Genomic DNA, 17,889 nt, shown 5'->3' with positions numbered 1-17,889 from the left:
AGAGTAGAAAATGACATTGGTAGGTATGGTATTCTTAAAGGTTCCTGGTGCTAAATGTTGCTACTCACTCGAGCTGGAGCACTTGGTCCTCCATTAGAGCGATGAGCGGACAGATTACTATGCTGATGCCAACACAGTACACTGGGGGGAACTGGAAGCACAGGCTTTTCCCATAGCCTTCAGAGAGACATGGACAAACACTTAGTTAAGCTAGTAGAATACCAATGGCTGACATCCTCATTGATTGTACATCACGTTGCTTATGTCACCTACTAACCAAAGATGTTCCACTACATAAAATAGATATTTGAATAAGTGATAGCACATTTTCCTTAACTATACTCATTCGGCCTTTTGATGTCACACAATAATGAAAGATGTTGCTATCTATAACTACAAATGCATGTCCAGTACCCTTGAATTTCCAGAAAATGCCATACGGGTCTGATTAAATAATGTGCGTTGAGATTTCAGAGTAATAAATATAGCACCCACTAGGTGGCAGTGCAGTAGCAGTAGTATTAGTTCCGGTACAGCAGATTACAACAAAAGGATGACAGAAGCCCAATATTTTTTCTCGTTGTGAGATGTACTATGTACCTCTTTGGGGAATATTCATTTACGAACTACTATTTATTATCGGAACTATACGATACCATCCATATGGATGTTTCCAGAAGGCAGCTCATATTACCATGAGGACTTAGTCAATCATAATTAACTTAACATGGTGGGGAGGGGGGACTTGCCTGTTGCCATGACAACAAGGTTATCTCGCCTCTCCTTCAGAACAGAGTGAATTACTTTCCATTGTACTCTGAAACAGAGGGGATTTCTCTTTCACATACAAATTACAGGAAGGACAAATGATAGGCTGTGACATGAACATATGGGGGGGACACTTACGGCTTGAAGCGACTATGTCCAAAATACATCTTTAGACATTTGATTTGTTCAGGGAGTGGCTCTGGAAGAGATGGATCTGGATGTAGAGAGAGGGAAAGAGGACTCAATAGCCTGTGACACACAAACACACTCACATCTGCCTGAGTACATTTGAGACTGGAGGTTAACATCTGCCCGAGTACACGAGACTGGAGGTTAATCCTAAACTGCTATTCTAAAGCCCTGCTGTTGGCAACGAGCCCAACTCTTAGAGGGAATTGGATTCATAAATAGAAACGGTATGGCAAATGTATATCACAGTGCCTTTTTTATTGTCCGCATTTCTATGAATACAGCTCCGCTGAATACAATCTAACTATATGTTAAATATATATTTATAAACTGGGCGGTTCGAACCCTGAATGCTGATTGGCTGACAGCCGTGGTATATCAGACCGTATACCATGGGTACGACCAAAAATTACTATTTACTGTTCTAATTACGTTGGTAACCAGTTTATAATAGCAATAAGGCATCTCGGGGGTTTGTGGTATATGGCCAATATTGTAAGAACAGTCCTTAGCCATGGTATATTGACCATATACCACACAACGTCGGGCCTTATTGCTTATATCTATCTCGACATGTGATTTTGAATAGGTTTCTGTGTCGGTATTGATTTTTAACAGAGTAGAGCATGATTTGACTAATCTGCTGGCAATATGGGTCATGGGATTCCTGTAAAGGCTCACCACTATTACCACTGCCTACAGCAGAAAACGTCAGCTATTATTAGCTCCTTTTATTAACGTACCGTCACTCCACTTCAATCGACACACAGTAGACTGAGAGCATCCTCATTCTACACTTACAGTAGATTCTAAGGCTGCCTATTTGTCAGTCAGTCCATTAGTATTGCTCCACAATAATCTTTGAAACCTAAAACAGCTAAGAAATAGCTCCATCAGTACCAAACTCTTCTTCTTCCTCCTCCTCCAGCTCCTCTACGTCATCCTCCTCATCACCAGGGCCAGAGGGGGTTTCCTCAGGTTGGGGTTGCTTCGGTTGACTCAACCTCTCCACTTCCTCCACACACTGACGTGAGAAACATCCAAACCACATCATCACACAAGGCGCTGGTTCTTAACCAATAGTAGACCTGGAGCAAATGCTTATGTCAAATATACTTTAGTATACTTAAAAGTCTAATATGTACTTGATTTAGCTTGGAGCTTGTACTTTCAGAACTAATCTATTGTCACGTCGTTATTGTAAAAGAAAATATGTTCTCAATAACTTACCTAGCTAAATAAAAGCAGTACATAAATAAATCCATTGGTTCAATTGTACAAGGCAAACTAAAAATCAAGCTAACAAACTCACGGTTTTGACATACACTACCAGTCAAAAGTTTGGACACACCTACTCATTCAAGGGTCTTTCTTTATTTGTAAAAAATTGTACATTGTATAATAATAGTGAAGAGATCAAAACTATGAAATAACACATATGGAATCATGTAGTAACCAAAAAAAGTGTTGAACAAATCAAAATATATTTTATATTTGAGATTCTTCAAATAGCCACCCTTTGCTTTGATGACAGCTTTGCACACTCTTGGCATTCTCTCAACCAGCTTCATGAAGTAGTCACCTGGAATGCATTTCAATTAAAAGGTGTGCCTTGTTAAAAGTTAATTTGTGGAATTTCTTTCCTTCTTAATGTGTTTGAGCCAATCCGTTGTGTGGTGACAAGGTAGGGGGGGGTATACAGAACATAGCCCTATTTGGTAAAAGACCAAGTCCATATTACAGCAAGAACAGCTCAAATAAGCAAAGAGAAACGACTGTCCATCATTACTTTAAGACATGAAGGTCAGTCAATACAGAACATTTCAAGTGCAGTCACAAAAACCATCAAGCGCTATGATGAACCTGGCTCTCATGAGGACCGCCACAGGAATGGAAGACCCAGAGTTACCTCTGCTGCTGAAGATAAGTTCATTAGTGTTACCAGCCTCAGAAATTGCAGCCCAAATAAATGCTTCAGAGTTCAAGTCATAGACACATCAACATCAACTGTTCTGAGGGGACTGTGTGAATCAGGCCTTCGTGGTCGAATTGCTGCAAAGAAACCACTACTAAAGGACACCAATAAGAAGAGACCTGCTTGGGCCAAGAAACATGAGCAATGGACATTAGACCGGTGGAAATGTGTCCTTTGGTCTAAAGTCCAAATTTGATATTTTTGGTTCCAACCGCCGTGTCTTTGTGAGACGCAGTGTGGGTGAACGGATGATCTCCGCATGTGTATTTCCCACTGTAAAGCATGGAGGAGGAGGTGTTATGGTGTGGGGGTGCTTTGCTGGTGACACTGTATGTCATTTATTTAGAATTCAATACACATTTAACCAGCATGGCTACCACAGCATTCTGCAGCGATACGCCATCCCATCTGGTTTGGGCTTAGTGGGACTATCATTTGTTTTTCAACAGGACAATGACCCAACACACCTCCAGGCTGTGTAAGGGCTATTTTACCACAAAGGAGAGTGATGGAGTGCTGCATCAGATGACCTGGCCTCCACAATCCCCCGACCTCAAACCAATTGAGATGGTTTGGGATGAGTCGGACCACAGAGTGAAGGAAAAGCAGCCAACAAGTGCTCAGCATATGTGGGACCTCCTTCAAGACTGTCGGAAAAGCATTCCAGGTGAAGCTGGTTGAGAGAATGCCAAGAGTGTGCAAAGCTGTCATCAAGGCAAAGGGTGGCTATTTGAAGAATCTCAAATATAAAATATATTTTGATTTGTTTAACACTTTTTTTGGTTACTACATGATTCAATGTGTGTTATTTCATAGTGTTGATGTCTTCACTATTATTATACAATGTAGAAAATAGTACAAATAAAGAAAAACCCTTGAATGAGTAACTGTGTCCAAACTTTTGACTGGTACTGTATTTGATAAAAATCGAGCTAACAAACTCACGTTTTTTACATATTTGATAACAATCAAACTAACAAATTCACATTTTTGACATATTTGACCCAGGCCTGCTATAAGGAGAAGGTTGATGAGAGAAATCCACACCTCAAAGGTGCTTGAATATGTCAAACTGGCTTATTGAGAATGGGCATACTGACTGGTGAGAGGTTTGTATAACATCTGTAAGGATAATGTACCGTAAGAGGGGAAATCCATCGTTCTCACTGACATCCAGACTATTACCTGTAGCATCTTGCTCTCCAGCTCCTCGTCGCTCTCCACTTCGTACAAAAGGTCTGCAGAGTCATCCAGTGCATTTTTCTCCTTCAAGACAAAAGAGCAAAGCATTAAGAATCTAGTTAGATTGGTGAAGATAATGTCTACTGTAGCTCGATTGTTAGAGCATGGCGCTTGCAACTAGTGCCGGAACGATACCTGTATCGTGATACTTGTTAGTATCGTGGCAAGGAAACAAAACATGAAGCAGATTTAACTTCTTTAGGAAAACATCCTTAATGTTGGAAACAAACATCATTATGTTGTCATCCAGTCAAATGTATTTTCCAAGCTATAGCACACAATATTTTGCAACCAGCAGATTATGAATGGATTAAAGAGTTGTCTGCTTGTTGTTTTATTTTTGCTATGGAAAAAATATTGCGATACTTGTATCACCACAGCCCTACTTGCAATGCCAGGATAGTGGGTTCGATTCCAAGGACCACCCGTACGTAAAATGTATGCACACATGACTAACTCGCTTTGGATAAAAGCATCTGCTAAATATATTAGTTGTTCTAGTCCACATCAGCTGGACAATACATGGCTGCCGACAAATTTTCATGACATTTGCATGAAGGTGGCACAATGCAAAATGAACAGAAGCGGTCAACAAAGGACTCTCTATCCTTAGCTTGTTTCCTAAACAATGCCATGAAATGTAGAATCCTCCACACAAATACAAATGGATATAGCCTGGCGTGACGATGACCATAGGAATTGGCATTACAGCACAAACAGGTCTGGGATCAGGCTAAATAGATTTACTCTTCACCTGGAACTCCAAAGTGGACTGCTCCTCCAGATCCTCCTGCCTGGCTTGCCTCTCCAGCATTTGAAGCTCATACTCTGAGATATGCAGGGACATGATGCAGTCTCTTTGATCGTCTGTGGGTTTGCTGGCCTCTTCCATGGGTTCAGGAACCTTAAAAAGATCTATGTTGGAGTGATTGAGGTCCTCATCTTCCCCGGGTGAGCCCAGATCCAACTGTGTTCCATTGGTTGTGTCTGTTCTGTCAGGACTGAGGGTCTTGTTCTCTGGGAGGTCGTGAGACAAAAGTTCTGGAGCTGTGGTAGAAGCTGAGGTGTTGTTCTTCGACAGCAAATCTCTCAGAGCAGTGAGGCTAACGTACAGGTCCTCCACTAGCGTTGCAACGCTACAATGACAAAATAAAATCAAAAATTAATTTGAGACTGGTTACATTTCTGACCTTAGCTGTGTTCGAATACTCATACTAACCGCACTAACCATACTATTTGTGACGTGAATTGAGTATATAGTATGCTTATTGGTCATAGTATGGATATAGTTAGTATGCCAAAAGTTCCCGGATGTCGTAGTAAATTGGCCAAAATACAAAGTATACATGCAGTGGACACTATTTCTGTGATTTTAGGGCCCATAATGCAATTCTTCTGAAAATGGGCGTGGCTTCACAACATTTTCAGATTTGAAGAAAATGGCGGAAAATATGCAGCCAAAGTCAGACGAAAGCGCATACAAATTCATTGCTTTTATTAATTATGACAAATGTTAAGGAAATGTTGAGCAATGTAATAAAGTAATGACTTTTCAAATAAGTAACGTTACACATTATGTTGGCTGAAAATTTGTTAGCAACGCTATCCTTACGAACCGCATAGCATTACAGCAGTATGTACCGGTATGTCAGCTAGTTAACGTACCTGACGTTAGTTGGCTACCAATACATCAAACTTGCCAGGCAGCATATTAACTATCTGCTATCTAACTAACTACCCAACGTTTATTGACTTGATTATTCACATCATTCTTAGCTAAGAGGTATAGTCGTTGTGCGTTTCAATAGACATTGTTAATTCTGGCTATCTACTCCGATTTCAGAGCACTCTAGCGCAGAATAACTGATGAATTTACGAACGCTCAACACCCGTTGAATATGGCCGGTGTCAGTAAACGTCTGCAAAAAAAGCATAATTAAAATTGTTGCCAGCAGCACAGTTACAGTCACCAACGCTCTGGATAACCAGCTCTGCTAGCGCGAGTACAATGGTCAGAGTGAGGGGTTCTCTCATTTGTGTCTGGAAGTAGCTAGCCAACGTTAGCCAGTTAGCTTGGGTGCTTGACTGCAGTTGAACACTCGGATCAACCCTACTCCTCGGCCAGAGCGTCCAGTGTGCGTGCTGAACACTCCGAGAGCGAAACGCTCTGGATTTACGAACGCCCAGAGCGCACTCTGGCACTCCAGATTGAATTTACGAACACACCCGAAATCGTAAAACGTTTAGCTAGTAATTTATTATGCTAACAAGCTAGCAAGAGATTGCATAGCAACAGCATCAACTTCCGGTAGACAGGCGAAGCTCTACCACGCACAACTGAAACGATACCGCTCGTTTACAGTATACTAAAATGAACTAATAGTATATAGTATGTAGTATATACTCATTAAGTATGTAGCATACAGTATGTTAGTATGGGTATTCGAACACAGCTCGTCTGTACTGTACTTATGAATCAGACAAATGAGTGAAGAACAATCTTGATGTTGGAATAGTAACGTCTGTATACTGGACCTCTGGATGTCATTGACTTCTTCTGGGATGCTGCCAGCTAATTCCTCAATTTCATTGGCCATTTGAGACAGCTTGTCCTTAAGGCCAGACCGAGAATTCACTCCTGTATTAGAGCACAAAGAGACATATTTTGTTTAAAGATTCCACTATTAACCCATCAGAGTCTAAGCGGGGTGGGGGGGGGATTTCTTTTAGCTATCAAATTATTATTTGATAAATAATTTTAGGCCTTACTGCTATTAGCTTATTCACTACATGGAACAACATACAGTCCCCCCCAAAAATCAAAAGGAAGTTTGTTCTGAAGTGTCTCTCCTATATCTGAGAGATAAGAAAGATGTGACTCATTTCAGGAAACTAGGCATATGTTGCGCGTCACTACTTCACAGGAGAGGCATTTGAACGTGTGAGCTTTCATGTGCCTTAATAACAAACTTGTATGCCATCTGTAAATACGAATACAATTGTTAAATTATTAGCCTAGTTGGTTTAGCCACGGAAAAAGACAGGAACCTTCCAGCTAGCCATGACTGGCTGAGATAATGGATGGGCTGGACATGCCGAGAGATGAGTTTGGATTGGTCTGCCATGTAGCACGCTAGAACATGAGCTGCTTAGTATGTGTAGGTAATCCTTTCCAAAGCATATTTTTTGAAAGATATCACGAAGAACTGCACAAGTGTTGCTAAGGCACTCCAATTTCTGGAGGACCGAGTTTTGAAATCAGTGGAATGCCCGGTGGAAGCAGAGTATGATAGCTAAGGAGATGGACAAAATTCAGGTGTTTGATTGCAAATGTGGAGGGAGTCGAAAAGAGAAGGCTGTTGTACAAAACACCAGTGTCCGGATTATATCTTCAAACTATGGGCAACCATTGCATCCGTGACAGAGAGGGAGAAGCGTTCATCCATGTACATTTACATCATTTAGCAGATGCTCTTATCCAGAGCGACTTACAAATTGGACACGGGTAAGAGAGTCTTGCTACATTTCCAGATATTCATTTTCATTGTAAGTTAAGGCGTACTGTTAGCTAGCTAGCTAACGTTAGCTGGCTGGCTAGCTAACGTTACATGTATGATCTATGTAGTAATAATATTCGTATCTCAGAGCCATTTGCATTGCTAGTTATAGCCCAATGTTAGCTAGCTAGCTAACATTGAACCTAGCTAGTTTGTTAGCTTTAGCTACCTGTAGATTAATGCAGGGTAGTAACGTTACGAGTTGGGATTATGGTTAATTGTTTAGTTAGCTACATGCCTAAACAAAAGAGAGACTCCACTATGCAAGTAAGACTTTCAGTGTACTGTTTACACTTTATGTAGCCTGTGCATGTGACAAATAAACGTTGAGGTTATTTAATATAGTGTGTGTTTACCAGAGACGGTAATGTGAAGAACAACATGACCTGCACCAAAGTCAAATTAGGATATAATGTTAGGCCAACGAGAAAGTGTCCGTTCTAAAATTCTCCGGTAGAATGCCCTGCTTTTATTTTGTCACACTCACAATTGTAAACTATTTTCTGTAATTAGCTCGCCATTAACTTGTAAATAGTGATCTTGTTGTACGTTTATTTTCCTGTAATAATGAATAGGAATTAGCTAAAGTTAAGACGTTGTCAGCTATATATGATGGTCATTATTTGAACTGGCTAGCCAGCTAATTTAACATTAGCTAGCTAGCTAACAAGCTAGAAACTAACCAAAACATTGTTTAGTAAGTTGCTTTTAGTTGCCTGGTTTGCTAGATTGACATATACTAAATTCATTTTTAAACGGATGGGTTTATTGGTGTTAAAATACACCAGTTATGCTATTTTGGACCACCAGGCTGCTGATGTCATGCAGCCTGTCGTTTTTGTGTTTATACTTTTCCATAACGACAAGTTTGATGTTGGACGACAATAGAATGCTCATGATGTCACTGCGACAACTGTCTCCAGACATGTCGATAGAAGTAGTATAAACCAGCCTTTAGTCTTAATCTTTGGTTGTACACTACCGTACTCACTGTTTAGCACATGGCCTCGCATGGGAATCCTTTAAGAGATGGGTGGGGCTAAGGCTTAAGAGGGTGTGAACAATGCAGAATTGGTGTAGACAAAGAGCTCTCCAGTAGGTGTACCAAAACATTCAGAATTACTTTCCGATTATTCCTCAACTGTAGTGTATGATATACCATTTTCTAGCGCTGAGTCTCTACTTTTATCCAATGTAAAAAACACCATTTCAAATGTTGCTACATAAGACCGTATCGAGCTGGTCGGTCACAGATCAGGATTTTTAATTGTTTTATTTCACATGTATTTAACCCCATATTGATGGCATTAAAACAGTCTCCATATATACAGTGCATTAGTAAAATATTCAGACTCTTTGACTTTTTCAAAATGTTGTTACGTTACAGCCTTATTATGAAATTGATTGAATTGTTTTTTCCCCTCATTACCCCATTAAGCAAAAATAGGTTTAGAAATTTTAGCAAATATAAAAAATAAAAAACGTAAATATCACATTTACATAAGTATTCAAACTCTTTACTCAGTACTTTGTTGAAGCACCTTTGGCAGCAATTACAGCCTTGAGTCTTCTTGGGTAAGACACTACAAGCTTGGCACACCTGTATTTGGGGAGTTTCTCCCATTAATTTCTGCAGATTCTCTCAAGCTCTGTCAGGTTGGATGGGGAGTGTCACTGCACAGCTATTTTCAGGTCTCGGCAAAGATGTTAGATCGGGTTCAAGTCCGGGCTCTGGCTGGGCCACTCAAGGACATACAGAGACTTGTCCCGAAGCCACTCCTGCGTTGTCTTGGCTGTGTGCTTAGGGTCGTTGTACTGTTGGAAGGTGAACCTTCGCCCCAGTCTGAGGTCCTGAGCGCTCTGGAGCAGGTTTTCATCAAGGATCTCTCTGTACTTTGCTCCGTTCATTTTTCCCTCGATCCTTACTAGTCTCCCAGTCACTGCTGCTGGAAAACATCCCCACAGCATGATGCTGCCACCACCATGCTTCACTGTAGGGATGGTGCTCCGTTACTCTTGTTGTGGAAAATAACCACTATACTTTATTACAAATCAGTCCTTCCAGAGTGTTTGTGGGATTGAGAATGACTTTATTATAATGTCAACAAAGCCAGGCCAATCTGCAGATTCGCCCCCTCTTCTTCTCTCCCTCCATCTTATATAGTGTCCTCCACACACCATAGCTTTAAATCCCTCCCTCCTCAGTTTCCCGCTCTTTTATTGCTCCGCCCACTCCCTTTGTCTATGGTGGCGGCTACATTCGACTTTCATTCAGTTCACACTCAATCAATCAATCCCTTATCTTGCAAAAACACTCATGGTTAGGTTAAACTCTGTTCTTTATCACTTTGTGTGAGGAGAGAAAAAAGGCCACAAGCTAGTTTCAGTCCCTGATAAGATAAGACAGCCATGGATTTAAGTAAAAGCGAGCAATCTGACCCTAAGTCAGATTCCCTCATTTACCCACACACACAGTGAAATGACCCAATTCAGTTAGCCACAAAGAATGTTAACTATATGTTGATGATTAACTCAGTTTTACCTCATAGTCCACTAAACAACTTCCAACACTCTTTCCCCTCGATCCTGACTACTCTCCCTGCCGCTGAAAAACATCCCCACAGCATGATGCTGCCACCACCATGCTTCACCGTAGGGAATGGTGCCAGGTTTCCTCCAGACGTGACGCTTGGCATTCAGGCCAAAGAGTTCAATCTTGGTTTCATCAGACTTCTTATGGTCTGAGAGTCCTTTAGGTGCCTTTTGGCAAACTCCAAGTGGGCTGTCATGTGCCTTTTACTGAGGAGCGGCTTCCGTCTGGCCACTCTACCATAAAGGCCTGATTGGTGGAGTGCTGCAGAGATGGTTGTCCTTCTAGAAGGTTCTCCCATCTCTACAGAGGAACTCTGACCAAGGCCCTTCTGCCCTGATTGCTCAGTTTGGCCAGGCGGCCAGCTCTAGGGAGTCTTGGTGGTTCCAAACTTATTCCATTTAAGAATGATGGAGGCCACTGAGTTCTTGGGGACCTTCAATGCTGCAGACATTTTTTGGTACCCTTCCCCAGATCTGTGCCTCGACACAATCCTGTCTCGGAGCTCTACGGACAATTCCTTCGACCTCATGGCTTGGTTTTTGCTCTGACATGCACTGTCAACTGTGGGACCTTATATAGACAGGTGTGTGCCTTTCCAAATCATGTCCAATCAATTGAATTTACCACAGGTGGACTCCAATCAAGTTGTAGAAACATCTCAAAGATGATCAATGGAAACAGGATGCACCTGAGCTCAATTTCGAGTCTCATAGCAAAGGGTCTGAATACTTATGGTACTTAAGTTATGTTTTTTTTTTTTTTTATACATTTGCAAAAATGTCAAAAAACCTGTTTTCGCTTTGTCATTATGGGGTATTGTGTGTAGATTGATGAGGGAAATTTTTTATTTAATCAATTTTAGAATAAGGCTGTAACATAACAAAATGTGGAAAAAGTCAAGGGGTCTGAATACTTTCCGAATGCACTGTACTTCCATTCATTTTTTCAACTGGTACCGGGGGACCTTCAGACGAGTGTTTTGAGGCCTGTTGACGTCCTACGGCAAAACAACCGACATGTACATGTTCGTGAGAGTCTCGCCTTTGGACAGAGAGGTAGCCCAAACGGTACGGATGCTACAGACAGAAGCTGTCTCCTGACACTTGTGGAGGTCGTAGAGCATAATGGAGAGTTTGTGAGAGTCTCATATTTCCACAAAGGGGTCATAATAGTTTGAAGGCCAAACCATTCGGACGCTACAGACGATTTTGTGAGAAGACCGATTTTCGGGATGTCTCATGGTCTGATAAACACCGCTCAGGCTCTGTCACCTTTCGCCACAGATGCGGAAGTGCGACATAGGCAGAACCGGTGGATTGAGCCTCAATCTTAAACTGACAGATTTTTATGGGGATTTTTTTATTACGCGAATTAGATTTCAGCGGGGGCGTGGACATCGACCTTGGGGGGGTTTTAATGAAGGAAACCAATAAAATAACTGGGATTTGAGAAACAGAATGCACGTATGACACATCAAAAAACATACACAATACTCACCAGGGTCCATAGTATTCAGTTTGTTATGAATGATCAGGCCAGCCTAGGCAAGACAAAAAATAAAACATGGCTGATAAACAAATACAGAATCTCTCCCACAAAAACAGTTCTCTATTCTTCCAATGACACAAAATGATACAGTAGGTTTTTCCCACTCACATAAGCATCTGTGGCCGCGTATCTTTTCTGCTCCTGGGAGAGTTCAAAGTCATCCCAATTGCTACAGCGCACATTCTTCTGTTTGAAGAGCCTCTTCTTGAACAGGTGCTTGACGAGCCCATCTAGACTCCACCTCTCACCGCATCGCAGCTGGAAATCACAGGGAATTCTAGTCAGTGAGGAAATAATAATGTATGTAGCATTATAGAAATCAAACAGTCCTTCTGCTATTCCTCATAGCATGTTAGCAGATGCGTTTTGGGTGACATATTCGAGGAGGCCGGTATTTTTGCAGTAGTTGGAACGATACCTTTTTAACTGGACATCTTTTTTGGGACTTGAGTATATGGTTACACATCAACAAGTGGAAGCGTTTGATACATTGGCCCATGAGTAAACACATTGGTATTTGTGTAATGGTAGTTGTGTAATGGTAGTTGTGTAATGGCTGTAAAATGAGGGTACAATTCTGTGATTCAATTCTTACTCTTTTATTAGCCAAATCTCCAAGCTCCACGAAATTCTTCAGTTTGACATCAAAGTCCGAGAGTAGCTTCCACATGTCTCCTTCGATGCCCACGCCAACTTTTCGGATTCTCTCATCCTCCAAAAATATCTTCAAGCCAGTTGGAAATCCTGCAAGAAGTCAGAGATATGCTATACAGAAAACCATTGCAGAACAGGTCTAAATGTGTTAGAACAGGTATAATACAGATAAACTACAGTGAGGGAAAAAAGTATTTGATCCCCTGCTGATTTTGTACGTTTGCTCACTGACAAAGACATGATCAGTCTATAATTTTAATGGTAGGTTTATTTGAACAGTGAGAACAGAATAACAACAAAAAAATCCAGAAAAACGCATGTCAAAAATGTTATAAATTGATTTGCATTTTAATGAGAGAAATAAGTATTTGACCCCTCTGCAAAACATGACTTAGTACTTAGTGGCAAAACCCTTGTTGGCAATCACAGAGGTCAGACGTTTCATGTAGTGGCCACCAGGTTTGCACACATCTCAGGAGGGATTTTGTCCCACTCCTCTTTGCAGATCTTCTCCAAGTCATTAAGGTTTCGAGGCTGACGTTTGGCAACTCGAACCTTCAGCTCCCTCCACAGATTTTCTATGGGATTAAGGTCTGGAGACTAGCTAGGCCACTCCAGGACCTTAATGTGCTTCTTCTTGAGCCACTCCTTTGTTGCCTTGGCCGTGTGTTTTGGGTCATTGTCATGCTGGAATACCCATCCACGACCCATTTTCAATGCCCTGGCTGAGGGAAGGAGGTTCTCACCCAAGATTTGACGATACATGGCCCTGTCCATCATCCCTTTGATGTGGTGAAGTTGTCCTGTCCCCTTAGCAGAAAAATACCCCCAAAGCATAATGTTTCCACCTCCATGTTTGACGGTGGGGATGGTGTTCTTGGGGTCATAGGCAGCATTCCTCCTCCTCCAAACACGGCGAGTTGAGTTGATGCCAAAGAGCTCCATTTTGGTCTCATCTGACCACAACACTTTCACCCAGTTCTCCTCTGAATTATTCAGATGTTCATTGGCAAACTTCAGACGGGCATGTATATGTGCTTTCTTGAGCAGGGGGACCTTGCGGGCGCTGCAGGATTTCAGTCCTTCACGGCATAGTGTGTTACCAATTGTTTTCTTGGTGACTATGGTCCCAGCTGCCTTGAGATCATTGACAAGATCCTCCCGTGTAGTTCTGGGCAGATTCCTCACCGTTCTCATGATCATTGCAACTCCACGAGGTGAGATCTTGCATGGAGCCACAGGCCGAGGGTGATTGACAGTTCTTTTGTGTTTCTTCCATTTGCGAATAATCGCACCAACTGTTGTCACCTTCTCACCAAGCTGCTTGGCGATTGTCTTGTAGCCCATTCCAGCCTTGTGTAGGTCTACAATCTTGTCCCTGACATCCTTGGAGAGCTCTTTGGTCATGGCCATGGTGGAGAGTTTGGAATCTGATTGATTGATTGCTTCTGTGGACAGGTGTCTTTTATACAGGTAACAAACTGAGATTAGGAGCACTCCCTTTAAGAGTGCGCTCCTAATCTCAGCTCGTTACCTGTATAAAAGACACCTGGTAGCCAGAAATCTTTCTGATTGAGGGGGGGTCAAATACTCATTTCCCTCATTAAAATGCAAATCAATTCATACATTTTTTGACATGCGTTTTTCTGGATTTTTTTGTTGTTATTCTGTCTCTCACTGTTCAAATAAACCTACCATTAAAATTATAGAGTGATCATTTCTTTGTCAGTGGGCAAACGTACAAAATCAGCAGGGGATCAAATACTTTTTTCCCCTCACTGTATAGGCAGCAACAACATAATAGAAATTATAAGCAGAAAATTATTCATACAATAAGTCAATGTCAGAGACATTTCCCCTGTGAACTTTACTTGACATGGAGGAGAGGTGAAAAAGGTAACACTTCTCCTCAGAAGCACACAGCTGGACCAAGGCAACTTTCTTCTTCTGGCCTTTGGTGAAGGAAGGAGGCCATTCTATGTCAAACCCCACAGCAGAGCCAGGTGAAAGGCTAGACCTACGGAAAAAAACAAGAGAGGGATTGAGGTGTAAATGCGGTGCAAAATCCAAGTAAACTTAATTAGTCCAACTATAATTAACATACAATGTGGTTGGTACACCTTTGCGATGTTATTTGCCCCAAAATTTTGATTCAGACATTTATTTTACAGCGGTGAACACGTTTTACAATCCAGACGAACCGACAGCGAGTTCCAGATTATAGATATGCCTTCAGCGACGTAATGCGTTCTTAGGAAACAGGTAAGCGACTACTCAAAGTGGTGAATAAAGCCACAGCACGCTTAACCCATGACTCCACATGCTAGGCCTGCTTACCACTGTACAACTGACTTGATTGACTGCACAATCTCTGTTTTATTACATGTACACTGAATGTACTATTAGACTCAGACTGGTGATAGTCTTGATTACCTTAACTCCTCAGACAGAAACGAGCAGTCATTTCTCTCCTGGCTGAATATGACTGTGCCAGTGAACTCTAGATAATGAAGGTCATCTTCTATGACATTTCTTTTATAGAGTCCTGTTTGAACCTGTTGAGAAAAAAAATGGTCTTACTTATTACCCCCACAGAGAGACTATATTACCAGCCATTTTCTGCACATGGGAGAGAACATTTTATTATCAGCCTTGTGTTTTTCCACAGAACTGGGCATATTGGGTTTACTCTGTGTCGAAGGAAATATGCAAATAAAAGGCCATTCACTATTGTCCATCATTGTGCACATGTATTCTTGCTCCTTGTACAGAAATTTACATTTCCAGTACATACATCACCTATGCAAATGTTAGAAGAGCGACAGCATGATCCAGGACTCGTCTCATAGACCTCTATACTGCAACACATAGTGTATTATTAAACCGGTTGAATTAAACTCAGACAGTATTGATAAAATATTCCGACTATAATCAATTAACAGTGGTGGTCAAAAGGAAAATATCACATGCACTAATACAACTGAATATTGAAATGGGTTGAGAGAAACAGTGCAATGGTTTTATTTGCATATGACCCTGCACAGCTCAGGTGGATAGGTAAACGTAAGCAAATTAGAGAGCCTCACTGAATTGAAAATTAACCACACCTTGATAGCCAACCTCAGACAGCTGTTGGCAGGCATTTAGAGGCCAGTAGACCTGTCCTACTGGTGAAGTCTACACACTGTGCCTGTGATATTACCATATGTTAAAGAACCAGGAACAAGGCACTACTTCTGGGTTACTAACCATACAAGTTTTTTGTTCACTATCTTGGACCATAAATGTGAGTACTGTTTACTCAACTTCAATACCTGTTTAAGTGCATCTTTTTCAGTAGTTTCTATCTTCGACATCCACTCAGGTAAATTCCTGTCAGTCATGTTTGAATCTGTCAGAGGGAAAGTGTTTTATAAGTTAATAATCGTTACAGCATCTAACGTTACAGTGTAGAAGACAACACTGTGGCATGAGTCCTTCCTTGTTTCCAACATTTTCCTCTTTTGCAAATACAGCTTCAAATCAGATTGTATTCCTTTGCAAGGTAAATAAATAGCAAAAGATGTTGCTGGTGTAAAATAAATCGCTTTACTATGACTACTGTTGTCATGGATAGTGTCGTATTTCCATCTTTATTATAGGCTAACATTAGCATTTCAGCCTGAAATTGTTGAGCATTGGCTAACACACATGAGCATGCGCTGGTGCCTGTCATAGCAGTTATTTCCAACTTTCCATTGTTAATCCAACAACTGGCAATTTGTTAGCTGGCTAACGTCGCTAATCTCACATCAAGGGTTATTGTGTCCAGAATCCGTGCTAGTTTGCTGAATTCAACGCAGACAATCGGCGTAGTTGGCTTGCTTGACTGTTTACTCGTCATGTGCTATGTTGGATACATTAGCTAGATAGCTAACGTCAGCTTGCTATTGTTGTCTACTTTCATGTGTTTCCATACTCACTCACGGTGGTTAGTTAACTCCAGAGATGGTTCACGTCCATACCTAGCTAGCTAGTAGTTAACGTTAGCTGCCAAACATGCTAACAACTCCCGCCGTCTTCTTCTTCTTTTTGATTTGTTGAATTTTTTTATTCAATATACTCGAGAGTTGCTGCCACGTACTGTTTTGGAAGATGAGTTGCAACTACGTAACGTTAAGGCTAGAGCACCTATTTTTATTACTATTTTGGTTACAGTCGCCAACGAATAATAATAATATGATCCTACATTAGCTGCACTTGTGAAACAAAATCGCAGTCATATATCAGTCATCATATCATAACCCTTTTCTGAGCGTTTTAACAAGCTTAATTCATGATCATTAAACAGTTCCGGCTTTCAGTAAAAAAAATATCTAACCTGATAAATAAATAATTATTTAATGGTTTATTTGAAGGATGTATGTTAAGACAACATTAATTTCATTATTATTACAAATTATAAACTGGGTGGTTCGAGCCCTGAATGCTGATTGGCTGAAAGCCGTGGTATATTTAAGCAATAAAGCATGAGGGGGTGTGGTATATGGCCAATATACCACGGCTAAGGGTTGTTCTTCTGCACGACGCAACGCTGGATACAGCGTTGCGCCATATACCACAAACCCCTGAGGTGCCTTATTGCTATTTTAAACTGGTTACCAATGTAATTAGATCAGTAAAAATAAATGTTTTGTCATACCCGTGGTATACTGATATGCCACGGCTGTCTGCCAATCAGCATTCAGGGCTCGAACTACCCAGTTTATAACAGACCATATACCACGGGTATGACAAAACATTTATTTTTACTCTTGTAATTGCGTTGGTAACCAGTTTACAATAGCAATAAGGCACCTCTGGGGTTTGTGGTATATGGCCTCCTCGTTGCGTCGTGCCTATTGTTTAATTATACAACGGCTGGGTCTAATCCTGAATGCTGATTGGTTAAAACCGCATTCCAGCCGGTGTCTATTCCACAAGTTACCACCGGCTACATCTATGACGTTAAAATGCCTATTTACTCTGTTACATCTGACTGCGCAATCCACTGTCTCATCAGCCCAGCCAGGCACTTTATAAACTTGATCTCCACTATAAAAATGTATGCACTGGATAAGAGCATCTGCTAAATGACTAAAATGTAAAAAGCATCTAGGCATTCTCTCCCATTTCTTTTAGACTAACATTTCGTTTTCAACAGCGGAGATTTGTATAAACCTTGCTATCTGTCTCTCCGACATTTGCAATATTGTTTCAATATTCAAATTCGATCTCCAGCTGTCCCATAGTAATGAACGTGTCGGGAGTCGGGACGAGACAGACAGGCAGCGTTTCTCAGCCAGTCGAAATCATGAATCAGCTGGCATAATTTTTATGGATAT

The 17,889-nt window shown here is 41.2% G+C and overlaps 1 protein-coding gene across 3 annotated transcripts in view; it reads right to left on the bottom strand.

Moving 5' to 3' along the window:
• wrn (WRN RecQ like helicase) overlaps positions 1–16,636 on the bottom strand; it is a 60,540-nt gene extending 43,904 nt beyond the window's left edge. The window contains exons 1-14 of one of the 3 annotated variants that reach the window (XM_084160878.1): positions 16,489–16,636; positions 15,841–15,917; positions 14,960–15,081; positions 14,398–14,543; positions 12,468–12,616; positions 11,981–12,130; positions 11,822–11,864; positions 6,710–6,812; positions 4,929–5,310; positions 4,118–4,198; positions 1,858–1,981; positions 907–982; positions 750–817; positions 69–177 (exon numbers count right to left, since the gene is read on the bottom strand). In XM_084160878.1, coding sequence (XP_084017004.1) covers positions 69–177; positions 750–817; positions 907–982; positions 1,858–1,981; positions 4,118–4,198; positions 4,929–5,310; positions 6,710–6,812; positions 11,822–11,864; positions 11,981–12,130; positions 12,468–12,616; positions 14,398–14,543; positions 14,960–15,081; positions 15,841–15,909 — 1,622 coding nt within the window. In that variant the 5' untranslated portion in view covers positions 15,910–15,917; positions 16,489–16,636. The other 2 variants (XM_084160879.1, XM_084160880.1) reach the window with 2 other exon arrangements.
• Positions 16,637–17,889: the final 1,253 nt, after the last annotated feature.

This window comes from Coregonus lavaretus, assembly GCF_964263955.1.
Source record: "Coregonus lavaretus genome assembly, chromosome: 4".
NCBI classification, from domain to species: Eukaryota; Metazoa; Chordata; class Actinopteri; order Salmoniformes; family Salmonidae; genus Coregonus; species Coregonus lavaretus.
Note: the sequence above shows the minus strand (reverse complement) of the source record. Positions and strands in the feature narration are given on the sequence as shown.